We start from the raw sequence: 16,286 nt of genomic DNA on the forward strand, positions 1-16,286 counted from the left end.
ATTCGGTAGACCTTGAGCTATCTCCGTCATCTTTTCGGCGACCTGCTCCATAGCTTTAGCTAACAGGTGTTTCACCACCCAATACATGTGCAGTGCTTGCTTATATAGCGATAGGCGCCCTCTTGTATTCCTAGGGTACGGAATGAGAATGCTGCATTCCTCCATTTCTGGATCAGAAGCCTCCTCTAGGACTTTATTTTCCAATGCATCTATAATCCTTCTGATCTCCTCGTTTCCTTTTATGTATGCTCTCTTTGCTTCCTGAGCGATCTGCTCTGTGGATCTACGTCCTCTTTTCTGATGGTTTGAAGCCGGTGTCTCAGTTTCATAACGGTCTGCTTGCCACGTTCTCCCGCGACCCCTGCGCCTCCTGCCCTTACCTCTTGTGGAAGGTCTGCCCCTATTGCTCCCCCTACTGCTCTGCCCCACCTCGAAAGTCACCTTCGCCATGCACTCTTCCTTCCCGGTCTCCATTTCCCCTTCCCTGCAATTTCCTTCTTCTTCCTTCGTTCGCTCCTGCTCCCTCCGTATGTTCCTCACCTCTCCATCACACCATGTGATGTTACTTTGTACAAACTTAATCATAAATCACGAAGATTGAAAATTGAAGTGTGAAGTTTAAAGATTGAAAGTCACACGACATGTCCACACCCATGGGCCATTAGTCTTTTATATAAAACACTAAGTGAGTTTTCTTTTTTGAGTAGGTGAAATAATTATTTTTCGTTTGATTTCAAAAGTTTTATGTGGATTCTTTAGTGTTGGAACACTAGGATAGATCTTAGTTTTCATAAAATGGGTCTATTTATTAGTTTGATTTAAAAAAAAATTCTATTTTGTGGTTGGATATGGAAATATCAAATGTGTGGTTCCCAAAGTCTATGTTGCTTTCTAAACATTCACACTTGAATCTAAAGACAATTAAGTTTGTGCTTTTTAGTTGTTATCATGTCTCCCATAAAGCTTAATTCTTCTTCCTTGTTAGAAGATTATGAATTTCTTCAAAATCCATGCCTACATATTATTATTGCTTTAAATATTAGAATCCTCCAAAATTCTTATTTAAAAGTGCCTTCAAACATGTTTGTCTTCCTATTTATTTATCCTAAAATAAGATTGATGATATATGGCTTGAAACTCGTCAAAATTTAAATTTGAAACACTCTTTATAAAAAAAAGGAATGTGGTTATTTAACTTTAACATAAATTTGAAATAATACCATCTTCATATTATGGATTCTTTTATACCTTCTAACTAATTAATTATTTCATAGTTTTCATTTTTCATTTTTTGAAAAATAAAAAATTATGGATAGTGTATATTTAATATTATGAGAGTGTTTTGGAATTAAAGATTTTCAAAAAGTTTTTCAGTTTTTGATCTCGACTTTTGTATTGGTTTTAGAAATTCTTAATGTTACCCGATCTCCACTTTTAAGCTAGATTTACAAATTCTCAAAATTACAAATAGTGCATAAATATTTTGATGGTTTTCGATTCCTATTTAATTTATAAAACTATGCTCATATATATTTTATTATTAATATTTATTTTTAATAATAATATTTTAAATATTATTAAAATAATATAAAAATAAAATAGGATAAAAAATGGGGTTTCGATCGAGGGTCGACGGCTCTGGTACGAACAGGCCGTAACATGGCCTGAACGGGATTTGTTGTTTTGGCGTTTCGGGGCTGCAGGCCGACATCGGTCCTGCAGCCAGACCTGACCCGTACCCCCTCCGTTCGTGCTCTGAGCCGGGGTGAATTTTTAATATTTTTTACCTCACATCTCTCCTTCCGTTTCACTTTACCCTCCTCCCATCTCCGCTAGCTCCCTCCATCCCGCTCGGGCTTACCCTTCTGCCCCGATCTGCCCCCCCCTTTGCTGCTCGTGGAGAGTTCTCCGTCGCCGCGCCTAAATCCTTTGCAACAGCTGCAGGTCGTTTTCCCCTGTCGCTTTCCACCCGGACGGTTACCCGCTGTCCACTATTCCCGCACCTGATCGGCAACGGCTTCCTGACTGTCGGCGACAAACCCTGAACGGTTTTTTCCTAGTTCCGAGGACTATCTGTTTCGAGCAGCTGGCGATGGATCTTGACGAGGTGGACTACTTGGACTCCCCGCTGGCAGACGGTTCCATCTGGCGCTCCATGTTCTCGGCTTCTGGAGGTATGTACAACGAAAGCCTGTCCGCTAGTTTTGAAGACCCTGCACAATCGTCGGATCCGTCCCTTACTGCCGCTCTCCAAGCTGCCGATCCCTCCACCTGGGCTCCTTTCTCTGTTCCTTCGCCAGCCTCCCTAGGGTTTCTAGTGGAGTGCCTGCACTCCTACCCCCTTGAAGCTGGTCCCTCGACTTTGCAGACTCCTCATCCTCCCCCCCCCGCATCCTGACATTCCCCTGGCTGCCCCTCCCCCTTCTGCTACCCTCCCCCTCTCCGCGCCCCCTGCCACTTCGGGCTGCTACAACCCCATCCCCCCCCTCCCGGAGGTTTCCCCCTCCCCCGTCTCGATCCCCCTCTCCCCTCCCCCGGTGGACGCTCTCGCTGAACCTAGGGCACCAGAAAACCCTAGCCGTATGTCCTCCCGCCCGAAGAAGAAACTCCAATGCCTTAAATCCAGACCAAAAGACATCATACTGAGGCTCGAAGAAGACATACAGTGGGGAGACGCGATGGACCTAGCGGACAGAGTTCTAGTGGGACGCATCAGGGGAAGGAATTATTCGGCAGAGAAACTGAAGACCTGGGCATCAGAAATATGGGGTCAATACCTGGTGGAAATCCCCACGGTCCAAACGTTCGTGCGAGGCTGGTTTGCGTTGAGGTTCGCGAGGGCTGACCACACGAGCTGGGTTCTGTCATCCTTCTGGCACTTTGAAAAAGCTCCCGTACTTCTAAAAAGATGGACGCCCCTCTTCGACCCGGAAACAGAACAAATTGGGGTCGGGCCTGTATGGGTTAGACTTCCGGGCTTACCGCTGCAGTACTGGTCCGAAGAAATTTTCCGGAGAATTGGCAACTCGTTGGGCGCCTACATGGAATCAGACAAATCCTACATTGCGACAGGGATGATGGCATATGCCAGAATACTAGTCCACCTTGACACGAGAGGAGGTCTGCAGGAACATATCACTATACAGTGGAAAACTCTTTCGAGGAAGCAGAAACTTGACTACTAAGGGATCCCTTATCGATGTAGAAGATGTCATCAAGTGGATCATCTCTACAAGGACTGCCCCCTCCTCAAAAAGGCCCATCAGGAATCCATATTGCAAGAACATCCGACTTCAGCAGAACCCCAAGCTCCTCAGGCCGCGGCAGCACCACGGGCGGAACTTATCAGGACCTCAGACACAGTGGAGGCGCCGCTTGCACCCTCGGCAAAAAAGCAGGGAAAAATCCTGATCAGACCGCCTTCTCCTCCTCTGACGTGCTCAAGGGCTGCAAAGGGCGTAGTTTTCTCTTCGGGTATGTCTTCTCCCCTGCTATTTCTTCTCCACATCTTTTTACTTCTAGTTTATCGCTATCCTCCCATATGCCCCCTCCTATCTGGATCCCTGGCCCATCATCCCCCTCGGCACTTGACTTGGTGATGGGCTCCCACCCGCCTTTTCCCCCCTCTAAACCCCCCCATCTCTACGTGACCTGCCCTCTCCCGCAACCGACTACCTTCCTCTCCTCCGGACCCCTTTCCTCCATCCAAGCCTGTCCCCTCCCCTCGCCCTCCCCCTCGGTTAATTCCACTCCGAGATACTCCACCCGCTCCACTGCTAAACTGAAAGAGCCGGACGCCATTGGCTTGGACTCCGCCCCCTCCTTTCTCTCGCCCAAGCAGGGTCGAGGCAGACCCTCCAACATTCACAAGGCTAAAAATCAAGCTGGGGACGAAGTAATACAGGGTAGACAACATACCATTGAAAGGGTTCTTAGAGCAAAGGACACCCTCCCCCCATCCCCCCCATGAAGCTCATGTCCTTCAACTGTAGAGGGATGGCCAGTCCCGAGAAAAAGCTGGCACTGAAGCGACTTCTCTTTTCTGAATCGGTTGATATCATCTTCCTGCAAGAAACCCTCTGTAATGCGGTATCTGCCATCTCAATCTTAAGCTCTTGGTTGCATAACTGGTCTTTCCATGCTATCGATGTCATGGGCCGATCTGGAGGCATTGCAATTGGCATCAAGAACCGCTCGATAAATCTGAAGAATATTTGGGGTGGTGAGGGTTTCTTGGGAGCTGACATATACTCAAAGGAACTAGAGGAAGAGCTAAGAATCCTAAACGTTTATGGACCTTGTCAAAATCGGGAATCATTCTGGAGAAAGTTCCTCAGCTCCCACCTACTTCATCAGGGGAACTTAATTCTCGGGGGAGACTTAAATTTCTCCATGGGCTTCTCAGAATCCTGGGGTCATATGGCCCAGATCGACCCACTCTCTGATTTCTTCGAACAACTGCTCGAGGCCCACCAATGGATCGACATTCCCTCAGCTAAGATCCAACATACCTGGAGGAACAATCGGACAGGCAATCAAAGCTTGGCCAGAAGGCTGGATCGTTTCATCATCAAGGAGGCATTTCACAACAGCCACCCAAGATCAAGACAATGGGTCGGCAGCGGTGGACTATCGGACCACAGACCTATCTTTCTGGAAATTAGGGAAAAACTCCTGAAGCCAAAAGCTCCCTTCAAGTTCAACTCCACTTGGCTCCGGGACCCCTCCTACTTTAAGCTTATATCTGAATACTGGAAATCTCACCCTATCTCTGAGGAGGAGGATCCAACAATTAGCTTCATTAAAAATCTCTCAGAACTTAAAGGACTATCTAAAGAATGGGCTCACAAAAAAAGGGAACAAGAAGATTTAATCATCTCCCAGGCAGAACAAGCTATTGCTGACCTTGAATTGCTGTCGGATGGCACTTACAATTCTCAAGAACAGAAAGTTAGGTATGAATCCCTGATCAACCAGAGAACCCAAATCCTCAAAGATAGAGAGGCAAGCTGGAGATTAAGAAGCAGAGCAATCTGGATCAAGGAAGGAGATGATAACACAAAATTCTTCCATCGATTCGCAAATGGACGAAAAATGATCAACACTATCTGGGAATTGCAAAATGACCAGGGACACCTAGTGAACAACTCCAGAGAACTAGCCTCAATGGCCACCTTACATTTCAGAAGCATCTACGAGGCCCCGAGAGAAGCCAACCTGTTAGAGATAATGCGGGTGGCCGAGCTATTTCCCAGGTTTGTGAACGAGAAGGATGTTGAAGAGCTCATCAAGGAGGTCACTACAGGGGAGTTAGAAGCCACCATGCGAGGATTCCAAAAAGAGAAGAGCCCGAGACCTGATGGTTGGACCATAGAATTCTACCTAGCCTTCTTTGATCTTCTAGGTTAGGATCTCCTCAGGGTTATCAATTATTGCAGCCGATCAGGAAAGATCCCCTCAGCCATCAAGGCCACTTTCATAGCCCTTATCCCCAAATCTGATAAGCCTGCCTCCTATAATGACTTTAGGCCCATCTCTCTCTGTAACTGCCTTTACAAGATCATGGCCAAAATTCTCGCGAATAGGCTAAAGCCCATACTCTCGGCTCATATCTCCCCTGAACAATTCGCTTTCCTCCAGCATCGCCAGATCCATGAAGCTATAGGCACGGCACAAGAACTCCTTCACTCAATGCACAGCTGCAGGCTAAAGGGCATGATTCTAAAAGTGGATCTTTCCAAAGCTTTTGACAGGGCAAGTCTGCTCTACATACGCATGCTTCTCACACACCTGGGTTTTCCCTACTTGTACATCAAAAGGATAATGAGCTGTATTACCGATGTGTCGTACAACATCCTCCTAAATGGCTCCCCCACGCCTTTCTTCACTGCTGAGAGAGGTCTCAGGCAGGGATGCCCATTATCTCCCCTTCTATTCCTACTCATCATGGAAGGCCTAAGTTGACTGATCGGGACAGAACACAGGAGAGGCAGGATCTCTGGCATAAAGATAGTGGACAATTGCTCTCTCACCCACCTTTTGTTTGTGGACGATGTGCTCATCTTTTTAAACGGCAGTCTGGCCGACTCCTCTGCCTTGCAGCATGTTTTTGATCTATTTCAGAAAGCTACAGGTATGATCATCAATATACACAAATCCTCCCTCACAGAGACAGGCTGTACACAACATGAGGTTCATTATATCCGCCACCGCTTCCCCTTCCCACCACACCTGATGGAGGAAGGGCTGAAATACCTAGGATTCAGAATCAAACATGGAGGATATAAGATTGCTGACTGGACTTGGATTATCGCAAAGGTGGAAAAGAGATTAAATATCTGGTATAATAGATACCTATCCAGGGCTGGAAGACTCACCCTCATCAAAGCTGTTCTGGAAGCAACTCCTGTTTACTGGATGTCCTTGGCCTGGATACCAAGAGGGATCCTTGATAGATTACAAAAGATCTGTTGTAGATTCTTATGGAAGGGGAAAAAACAGGGAAACCTCTTTGCATGGGTTAAATGGGATACTATTGCCAGACCAAAGAAATGGGGTGGTTGGGGAATCAAAAGGCTAGAGCCCTTTGCAAAAGCTCTGGCAGCAAAACTGGGATGGCAGCTCATCACCTCACATAGCCTCTGGACAAAGGTGGTATATGAAAAATACATTGCTCCGGAAGACATCTTCAGCTGGCTTCGCAGGGAACACAGAGGGAGCGGAAGGCATTCCAATATTTGGAAAGCAGTCCTAAATTCACTCCCACTCATCCGGGAAGGTCTAACATGGAGAATCCACCAGGGACAAGCTGTACGCATAGGATCGGACCCCTGGATTGGATGTGGGAACGCTCATCGCCTCCCTGCTCCATTGATTGCCTATCTCCGGGACTTGGGTATCACCCATATAGGCCACATTGCAGACCTGGCAAGTACCACCCCTTTCCAGCAAGCCTGGAAGACAACCGAGGATCTACACATCCCGGATCAGTGGAGACAAGACTGGGAGATATACATTGACGCTCTTACTCAAGCCCACATAAGAATTACCGAGGGAGAGGATGAGATTGTATGGGCTTTCTCAAAAAAAGGAACCTACACCCCCAAGGAAGGATACATAAAGCTCATTCTTTCTGTACAGCCTGCGATCGTCCAGCCCTGGTGGAAAGCGCTGTGGAAACTCAAGGCGGCTCCCAGAACGCGCATGCTAATGTGGACCATTCTGTTCAACAAAATCCCAACGGGTGCGAACCTTATGAAAAGATCTTTCCATGGTCCCTTCTGGTGTCATCTATGCAGGTGCAATGAGGAAGACACAGATCACCTTTTCCTAACCTGCCCTATTGTCACTGCACAATGGTCCCTCATAGCCTCATCCTCTCCATCTTTCAACTTTTGGCAAGGTCAGAACACAACAGAAGCCTGGCTATCTTGGCTAGAGAAACATAAGGGCAGAGAAAGGAACCTACCTCTCCTCATGTGCTGGGCCATCTGGATGGCTAGGAACCGTGCAATTTTTTATCTCAGAGACCCCATTTGGCCTACCATCAGATCCCAGGTCCTAGCCGATTTCGAACTGCTCCCGGATGACCCCCCACAGCCCCCTCACCGAACCATTATTCCTGAGCATATTGACAAATCCTATCCTTGGGCCTACTTCGATGGCTCGGCCCAAGCTGAAGTTTGCGGAGGAGGAGGCCTCCTTTACCTTAGAGAGGGCCACTGTTTCCATATTCAGATGCACCTGGGAAGGGGCACAAATAATTATGCTGAATTGATCACCGCCAAACATCTTATACAATTTGCTCTTGAGAAAGGCTGTACAAAGCTACAACTTTTTGGAGACTCAAAACTTGCCTGCAACTAGATAAATAGAACATCTCAATTCTCTTCTTTTTCGTTGAGACACATTCTGGATGAGACTCTTAGGCTCATAGACTTATTTGAACTTTTTGCTTGTCACCATATTTACAGGGAGCGCAACTCACGGGCGGATCTCTTATCCAAACAAGCAGCGCAAAGGCAAGAAGAAGACTGGCTGATACAGGAAGAGATTGATGGACTCTTCCATCAACACTATCACAGACCTTTTGTCGACCAGCGCACTCTCCGGAGGACATGATCTTGAGGAAGCTTTTTCTTTTTTAAATGTAATTACAGAACTATACATAGACTGTATTTGTTTTTTGATATTTTTGGCACACAGACAAAACTAGAATGACCGAACTGCTGTAATACAGTGGTAACTTATTGAACTCACTACAGAACATCAATTTTTTTTTGGGAAAAGGCAGATGACAATCCTCATAATTGTGCTTTTCAAACAGCATGTCTCCCTGCGTGGAGTACTACTTTGTTTTTTGCAGAACAAATTTTTGGTAAATGACACAAAAATGAAAACTCCCTGCGTGGAGGAAAACTGTTTTTCTTTTTTTGCTGCAATCTGGTGGAGGCGACCAGCCTCATTATGTATATGCCCAGGCATCTGCAAAATGTAATTTCTTTTATTCAATAGAAGTTACGACTTTTTCTACGGGAAAAAAAAATATAAAAAAAAATAAAAATTTATTTTTATAATTATTTTATTTCTTATAAAATTAAAATAAAATAAATTAGGTAAACATACAAATTTAATAAAAAATTACGTAATCGTTTATTCCCCATACTCGTATTATTATATAGTTTTATAATATATATATATATATATATATATATATAATATATTATAAATTATTATAATATTTTTTTTCTACTTTTATTATAAGATTATATTTTTATTTAAAAAAAGACAATTACAATTCCAATTCCTATAATCTTTAAGTTACTGTAATCTAATAATATTCCATTTTACTATAATATTATTATTTTATAATAATTTTCTATATTCATTTCTTTAGTCACTCTTGTTATCTTATATGGCTGTGAGGTTTGGGGTTGCAGCATCTCCAGAGAATCATGGAGAAAGATTGAGCAAATCCAGAAGCGTTTTATAACTTATAACCTGAAAATTAAAAGTAATACACCCTATCCTATTCTCCTTATAGAGGCAGGTCTTTCCCCTATTGAGAGCCTAGCTATGCTTAGGTTTCTGTTGTACAAGCACAAAATTAGTAACATAGACGATCATAGACTTCCTAAGCTAGCTTTAAATTCTAGCCAAAACCACCTAAGGCTCAATCGTGGCATAAAGACACAAGGGCCTGGTTAAACTATTGGGAGATCAACGAAAATGATGCATTGCAAAACATAAATAACATTAAAGATATTGTTACTTCTAAGTTCAAAGAAAAAATGTGGAGTGAGAAAGACTTAGCGGCTAAAAGAAAATTAAGTTATTATAAGAAGGTCATCAACCCCACCCTAGAAGATCAAAAGTATCTCTCTATTTTAACTAGCTCAAAGAAGAAAATTAATATAGCAAAGATTAGAACGAATTCTCATGAGCTCCATAGTGAAACAGGTCACTGCGCAGTTCCTAAAACGCCATGGACGGAAAGGATCTGCCATATATGTGAGAATAGGAACATCGAGGACGAAAACCACTTCCTCTTAGAGTGCCCCGTGTATAACCACATTAGATCTCAGTTTCACAATCTTTGTTACAATACTGACCTTCCTAGCCTTTTACAATGTCAAAATTATAGTGAGCTCGGGAGGCTTGTCTCCAAGCTTTTTGAGCATAGGAATAAAATCTTAAATCAAAATAGATAATTTGTTTCTTTAGGTCCGATAGACCATTATTTGGTCTCAGCGGACGTTAACCATCATCATCATCATAATATTTTCACAATTTCATTTAAAAAATACTAATTCATAAAATATTTAAATTACTATAATTTTATAATATTTTCTTTTACTTATATAATTATATTATAATATCACAATTTGATTAAAAATAATAATTTAAAAAACATTTAAACTATTTCTATTTTCTTATATTTATACGTGTATAAAATAATAATAATTTATTAAAAACATACCAATTTAATAAAAACTTATGTAATGATTTTATAACGTTTATTCCCTATACTCATATTATTATATAGTTTTATAAAAAAAAAATATAATTATAAAATATTTAAATTATTATAATCTTATAATATTTTCTTCTATTTTTACGAGAAAATAATTTCATTTAAGAAAATGACAATTTCCAATTCCAATTCCTATAATCTTTAAATTACTATAATCTAATAATATTCCATTTTACTATAATATTATTATTTTATAATAATTTTCTATATTCATATCATTATATAATATTTTCATAATTTCATTTAAAAAATACTACTTCATAGAATATTTAAATTACAATAATTTATAATATTTTTTTTACTTATATAATTATATTATAATATCGCAATTTGATTAAAAATAATAATTTAAAAAACATTTTAATTTATATAATACAATAATTTAATAAAAAATTAATGATTTTATAACGTTTATTCTCTATACTCATATTAATATATAGTTTTATAAAAAATATATATAATTATAAAATATTTAAATTATTATAATCTTTGAATTGAGGCTTCTGCGATCCATAATAGTTGAAAGAATAATTTCGGCGTAAATCACATGTAGACAGATATTTGTCGACGCGTTTCGAACCAACTAGTGTGGTTCATCCTCAGGACAAGTTGAAGAAACAGATCCAGCTTAGCATGATAAATACTCTGAGCAGAGTCTCCAACAGCTAAATTGACTAACGGCTAATTTTGACCTTAGGACCCAGGTCTAATTATTATTTATTAATTTATTATTATTATTATTATTATTATTATTTATCTTAATATTATTTATGGAAATAAGTTAAATTAGGTAAAAATACATAAATAAATTAATATTAATGGTTGGTTTAAAAAGAAATTTAATTATTTATTTAAATTAATTATTAATATATATATATATATATATTTAATTAAAGTTATAATATTAGGTTAATAAGATAAAAGTTAGGATTAATAAGTAAATAATTTCAATGGTTAGTTAAATAATAATAATAATAATAATAATAATAATAATAAAAATAAAATAAAATAATTTATTTATTTATTTAAATTAATTCATTTATATATATATATATATATATATATATATATATATATAATTAAAATCATAGTATTAGGTTGTTAAGTGACGAGTATTTTAATGGTTAGTTTATTTTTAATTATTATTATTTATGGAAATTAGTTAAAAATATATAAAATAATTTTAATGGTTGGTTAAAGAAGTAATTTATTTTTATTTAAATTAATTATCTCTATATATATATATATATATATATATTCTAATTAAAGTTATAATATTAGGTTATTAAGATCAAAGTTAGGATAAAATAATTTTAATGGTTAGATTAAAAAGATAATTTATTTATTTACCTAAATTATTTAATAATATATATATATATATATATATATATATATATATATAAATCATAATAATAGGTTGAGAATTTTCATTTATTAATTTAATAATAATTTATAATGGTTAGTTTAAAAAGTAATTTAATAGTTTATTTATTAATAATCAAATATATATATAATTTATATATATTATAATAAAAATTATAAAGTTAGGATAAAATACTATATAAATAAATAGAATAATTCAAAGGTTAGTTTAAAAAAGGTAATTTATTTATTTAATTAAATTTTTTATTAAATATTGTTAATGTTGCATATATACATATATATTTTAACTAAAATTATAAAATTAGGATGAAAAAAAGAAGAAAGAAGAAAAAAGAAAAAAAAGGAGAGGGCAGAAAAACCGACTAAGAAGAGAGTGCTGGAATCCAGCACCTACTCATTTTCCAGCCATCATCTCTATTGAGATTGCTCGGCTTCTTTTCAATCTCAATAGCTTCCCTCAATTTACGATGGTGGAACTGAGCAACTTTGGCAACAACCTTGGCCTCCTCAATACACACCTGATGCTTGGTCTTTTCCACATGCTCAGCTAATGTTGAAGACTTGGATCTCCCATGTCTTAGGTCGGCCGCATGTTCGCAGATCCTTTCATGGATGGAGCGCCCTGTTTCCCCAATATAGGGGGTCCCAAAAGAACAAGGGATCAAGTAGACACCCTTCATGTCTTTAGGGTTAACGAGATCTTTCACCGATAGAAGGGATTTGCGAATGGTGTTGAGGGGCCTAAAGGTTGAGGGAATATCATACCTTTTAAGGATCCGAGCAATCTTGTCTATGGTTCCTTGAACATAGGGAAGATGGACACCTGGACGACGCTCTTTTGGCTCTTACTTAATTAACGCATTTTTAGAGGCTTTATGGAAAGCCTTCTGACCCAGGCGTCTACTATATCCATTCTCCACAAAGACATTAAGGAGATGGGATCTCTCCTTATCAAAGCTCTCACAATCAGAGATCCTAAGGACACGAGTAGCGAGAACGTTAAGAACACCAAACTTTTGGGCAGGGAAATGATGGGAATCGGCATGAAGATACTCTGTATTCCGAAAGAAAACGCACACTGAGCAGTATCTTCATGCCGATTCCCATCATTTCCCTGCTCAAAAGTTTGGTGTTCTTAACACCCTCGCTACTCGTGCCCTTAGGATCTCTGATTGTGAGAGCTTTGATAAGGAGAGATCCCATCTCCTTAATGTCTTTGTGGAGAATGGATGTAGTAGACGCCTGGGTCAGAAGGCTTTCCATAAAGCCTCTAAAAACACGTTAATTAAGAAAGAGCCAAAAGAGCGTCGTCCAGGTGTCCATCTTCCCTATGTTCAAGGAACCACAGACAAGATTGCTCGGATCCTTAAAAGGTATGATATTCCCTCAACCTTTAGGCCCCTCAACACCATTCGCAAATCCCTCCAATCGATGAAAGATCCCGTTAACCCTAAAGACATGAAGGGTGTCTACTTGATCCCTTGTTCTTGTGGGACCCCCTATATTGGGGAAACAGGGCGCTCTATCCGTCAAAGGATCTGCGAACATGCGGCTGACCTAAGACATGGGAGATCCAAGTCTTCAACATTAGCTGAGCATGTGGAAAAGACCAAGCATCAGGTGTGTATTGAGGAGGCCAAGGTTGTTGCCAAAGTTGCTCAGTTCCACCATCGTAAATTGAGGGAAGCTATTGAGATTGAAAAGAAGCCGAGCAATCTCAATAGAGACGATGGCTGGAAAATCAGTAGGTGCTGGATTCCAGCACTCTCTTCTTAGTCGGTTTTTCTGCCCTCTCCTCTCTTTTTTTTTCATCCTAATTTTATAATTTTAGTGAGAATATATATGTATATATGCAACATTAACAATATTTAATAAATAATTTAATTAAATAAATAAATTACCTTTTTTAAACTAACCTTTGAATTATTCTATTTGTTTATATAGTATTTTATGCTAACTTTATAATTTTTATTATAATATATATAAATTATATATATATTTGATTATTAATAAGTAAACTATTAAATTATTTTTTAAACTAACTATTATAAATTATTATTAAATTAATAAATGAAAATTCTCAACCTATTATTATGATTTTAATATATATATATGTATATATATATATAATAATTATTAAATAATTTAAGTAAATAAATAAATTATCTTTTTATCTAACCATTAAAATTATTTTATCCTAACTTTGATCTTAATAACCTAATATTATAACTTTAATTAGAATATATATATATATATATATATATATATAATTATAATAAATAATTTAAATAAAAATAAATTACTTTTTTAACCAACCATTAAAATTATTTTATATATTTTAACTAATTTCCATAAATAATAATAATTAAAAATAAACTAACCATTAAAATAATGGTCACTTAACTACCTAATATTATAATAATAATAATATATAATAATAATAATAATAAAGAATTATTAATTTAAATAAATAAATAAATTATTATTATTATTATTTTTATTTTTATTTTTATTATTATTATTTTTTGTTTTTTTTAAACTAATCATTGAAATTATTTACTTATTAATCCTAACTTTTATCTTATTAACCTAATATTATAACTTTAATTAATATATATATATATATAATTATAAATAAATAATTAAATTTCTTTTTAAACCAACCATTAATATTAATTTATTTATGTATTTTTACCTAATTTAACTTATTTCCATAAATAATATTAAGATAAATAATAATAAAAATAAAAATAATAATAAATTAATAAATAATAATTAGACCTGGGTCCTAAGGTCAAAATTAGCCGTTAGTCAATTTAGCAGTTGGAGACTCTGCTCAGACTATTTATCATTTATCATGCTAAGCTGGATCTGTTTCTTCAACTTGTCCTGACGATGAACCACACTAGTTGGGTCGAAACGCGTCGACAAATGTCTGTCTACATGTGATTTACGCCGAAGTTATTCTTTCAACTATTATAATCTTATAATATTTTCTTCTACTTTTACTATAATATTATAAGATTATAATTTCATTTAAGAAAAGGACAATTCCAATTCCAATTCCTATAACCTTTAAATTAATATAATCTAATAATATTTCATTTTACTATAATATTATTATTTTATAATAATTTTCTATATTCATATATAATATTTTCATAATTTCATTTAAAAAATACTAATTCATAAATTATTTAAATTACTATAATTTTATAATATTTTCTTTTACTTATATAATTATGATGATGATGATGATGGTTAACGTCCACTGAGACCAAACATTGGTCTATCGGACCTAAAGAAACAAATTATTTATTTTGATTTAAGATTTTATTCCTATGCTCAAAAAGCTTGGAGAGAAGCCTCCTGAGCTCACTATAATTTTGATAGTGTAAAAGACTAGGAAGGTCATTATTGTAACAAAGATTGTAAAACTGAGATCTAATGTGGTTTAGGTGGGACACTCTAAGAGGAAGTGGTTTTCATCCTGGATGTTCCTATATAATTATATTATAATATCGCAATTTGATTAAAAATAATAATTTGAAAAACATTAAAATTATTTCTATTTTCTTATATTTATATGTGTATAAAATAATAATAATTTATTAAAAACATACAAATTTAATAAAAAATTAAGTAATGATTTTATAACGTTTATTCTCTATACTCATATTATTATATAGTTTTATAAAAAAAATATAATTATAAAATATTTAAATTATTATAATCTTATAATATTTTCTTCTACTTTTACTATTTACTATAATATTATCAGATTATAATTTCAATTAAGAAAATGACAATTCCAATTCCAATTCCTATAATCTTTAAATTACTATAATCTAATAATATTCCATTTTACTATAATATTGTTATTTTATAATAATTTTCTATATTCATATCATTATATAATATTTTTATAATTTCATTTAAAAATACTAATTCATAAAATATTTAAATTACTATAATTTTATAATATTTTCTTTTACTTACATAATTATTATAATAATAATTTGATTAAAAATTGATTAAAAAAATAATTTCAAATTTTAAATTATTTCTATTTTCTTATATTTATATGTCTATAAAATACTAATAATTTATTAAAAACATACAAATTTATAAAAAATTAAATTATTATAGTATTCTCTTTTACTTATCCAATTGTATTGTCATAATCTTATTAAAAAAAGCTAATTCATAAAATGTTTAAATGAATGTTATCTTGTAATATGCTTTTATATTATATAATTGTATTATTATAATCTTATTTAAAAAACCACTCATAAAAAGTTTAAACCATTTAAACATTTTTCTATATTTATATAAGTTTTTCTATATTTATATGAGTGTAATTTTGGAATAAATGTTTTATATTTTTAATTTAATTAACAATAATTATTAGATGAATAATAAGATATAACTTTTATTTAATATGTAATATTCTTAATATTCCTTTATATTATATAATTTTATTATTATAATCTTCTTCTTCTTTTTTCACCAAAACGGGTATGTTTTATTAATATGAGAAATAGATTGGGCTCACGCCATCGCAACCATCTTTACATTACATCCATTTCTGTTTCTTATGCTGATTCTATATTCAGGAACCTCATGGATTACATGGATGATAAGAGCTTTCGCCATTTATGAGGAGTTGTCCTTTCCCCAGCTTGCAGCCTTTGTTTGCCATCAAGTCTGCTTCACTATTCAGGCTTCTGAGAATATGAAAGAATTTGTAGGAGGCAAAGTCGAGCAGGACGCTCTTTAGTCTGTTTAGAGATTTATTGAGGCCTGCATTGTTGAACAGATTGCCCGTATTTAAATTCTTTATTAAGATCTCTGAGTCTCCAAATGCTTG

General features: G+C 35.8%; 1 protein-coding gene across 1 annotated transcript; it reads left to right on the plus strand.

Moving 5' to 3' along the window:
• The first annotated feature begins 2,678 nt into the window (after window positions 1-2,678).
• On the plus strand, window positions 2,679-3,185 carry LOC149200114 (uncharacterized). Its single transcript, XM_089400852.1, has one exon. It carries the CDS (start codon window positions 2,679-2,681, stop codon window positions 3,183-3,185), a length of 507 nt encoding a protein of 168 aa, XP_089256978.1.
• Window positions 3,186-16,286: the final 13,101 nt, after the last annotated feature.

The sequence above is a fragment of the Pinus tabuliformis genome, chromosome 2_1 (genome assembly GCF_031772625.1).
Source record: "Pinus tabuliformis cultivar Carrire ecotype Pingquan chromosome 2_1, CPIR1, whole genome shotgun sequence".
Lineage (NCBI taxonomy): Eukaryota > Viridiplantae > Streptophyta > Pinopsida > Pinales > Pinaceae > Pinus > Pinus tabuliformis.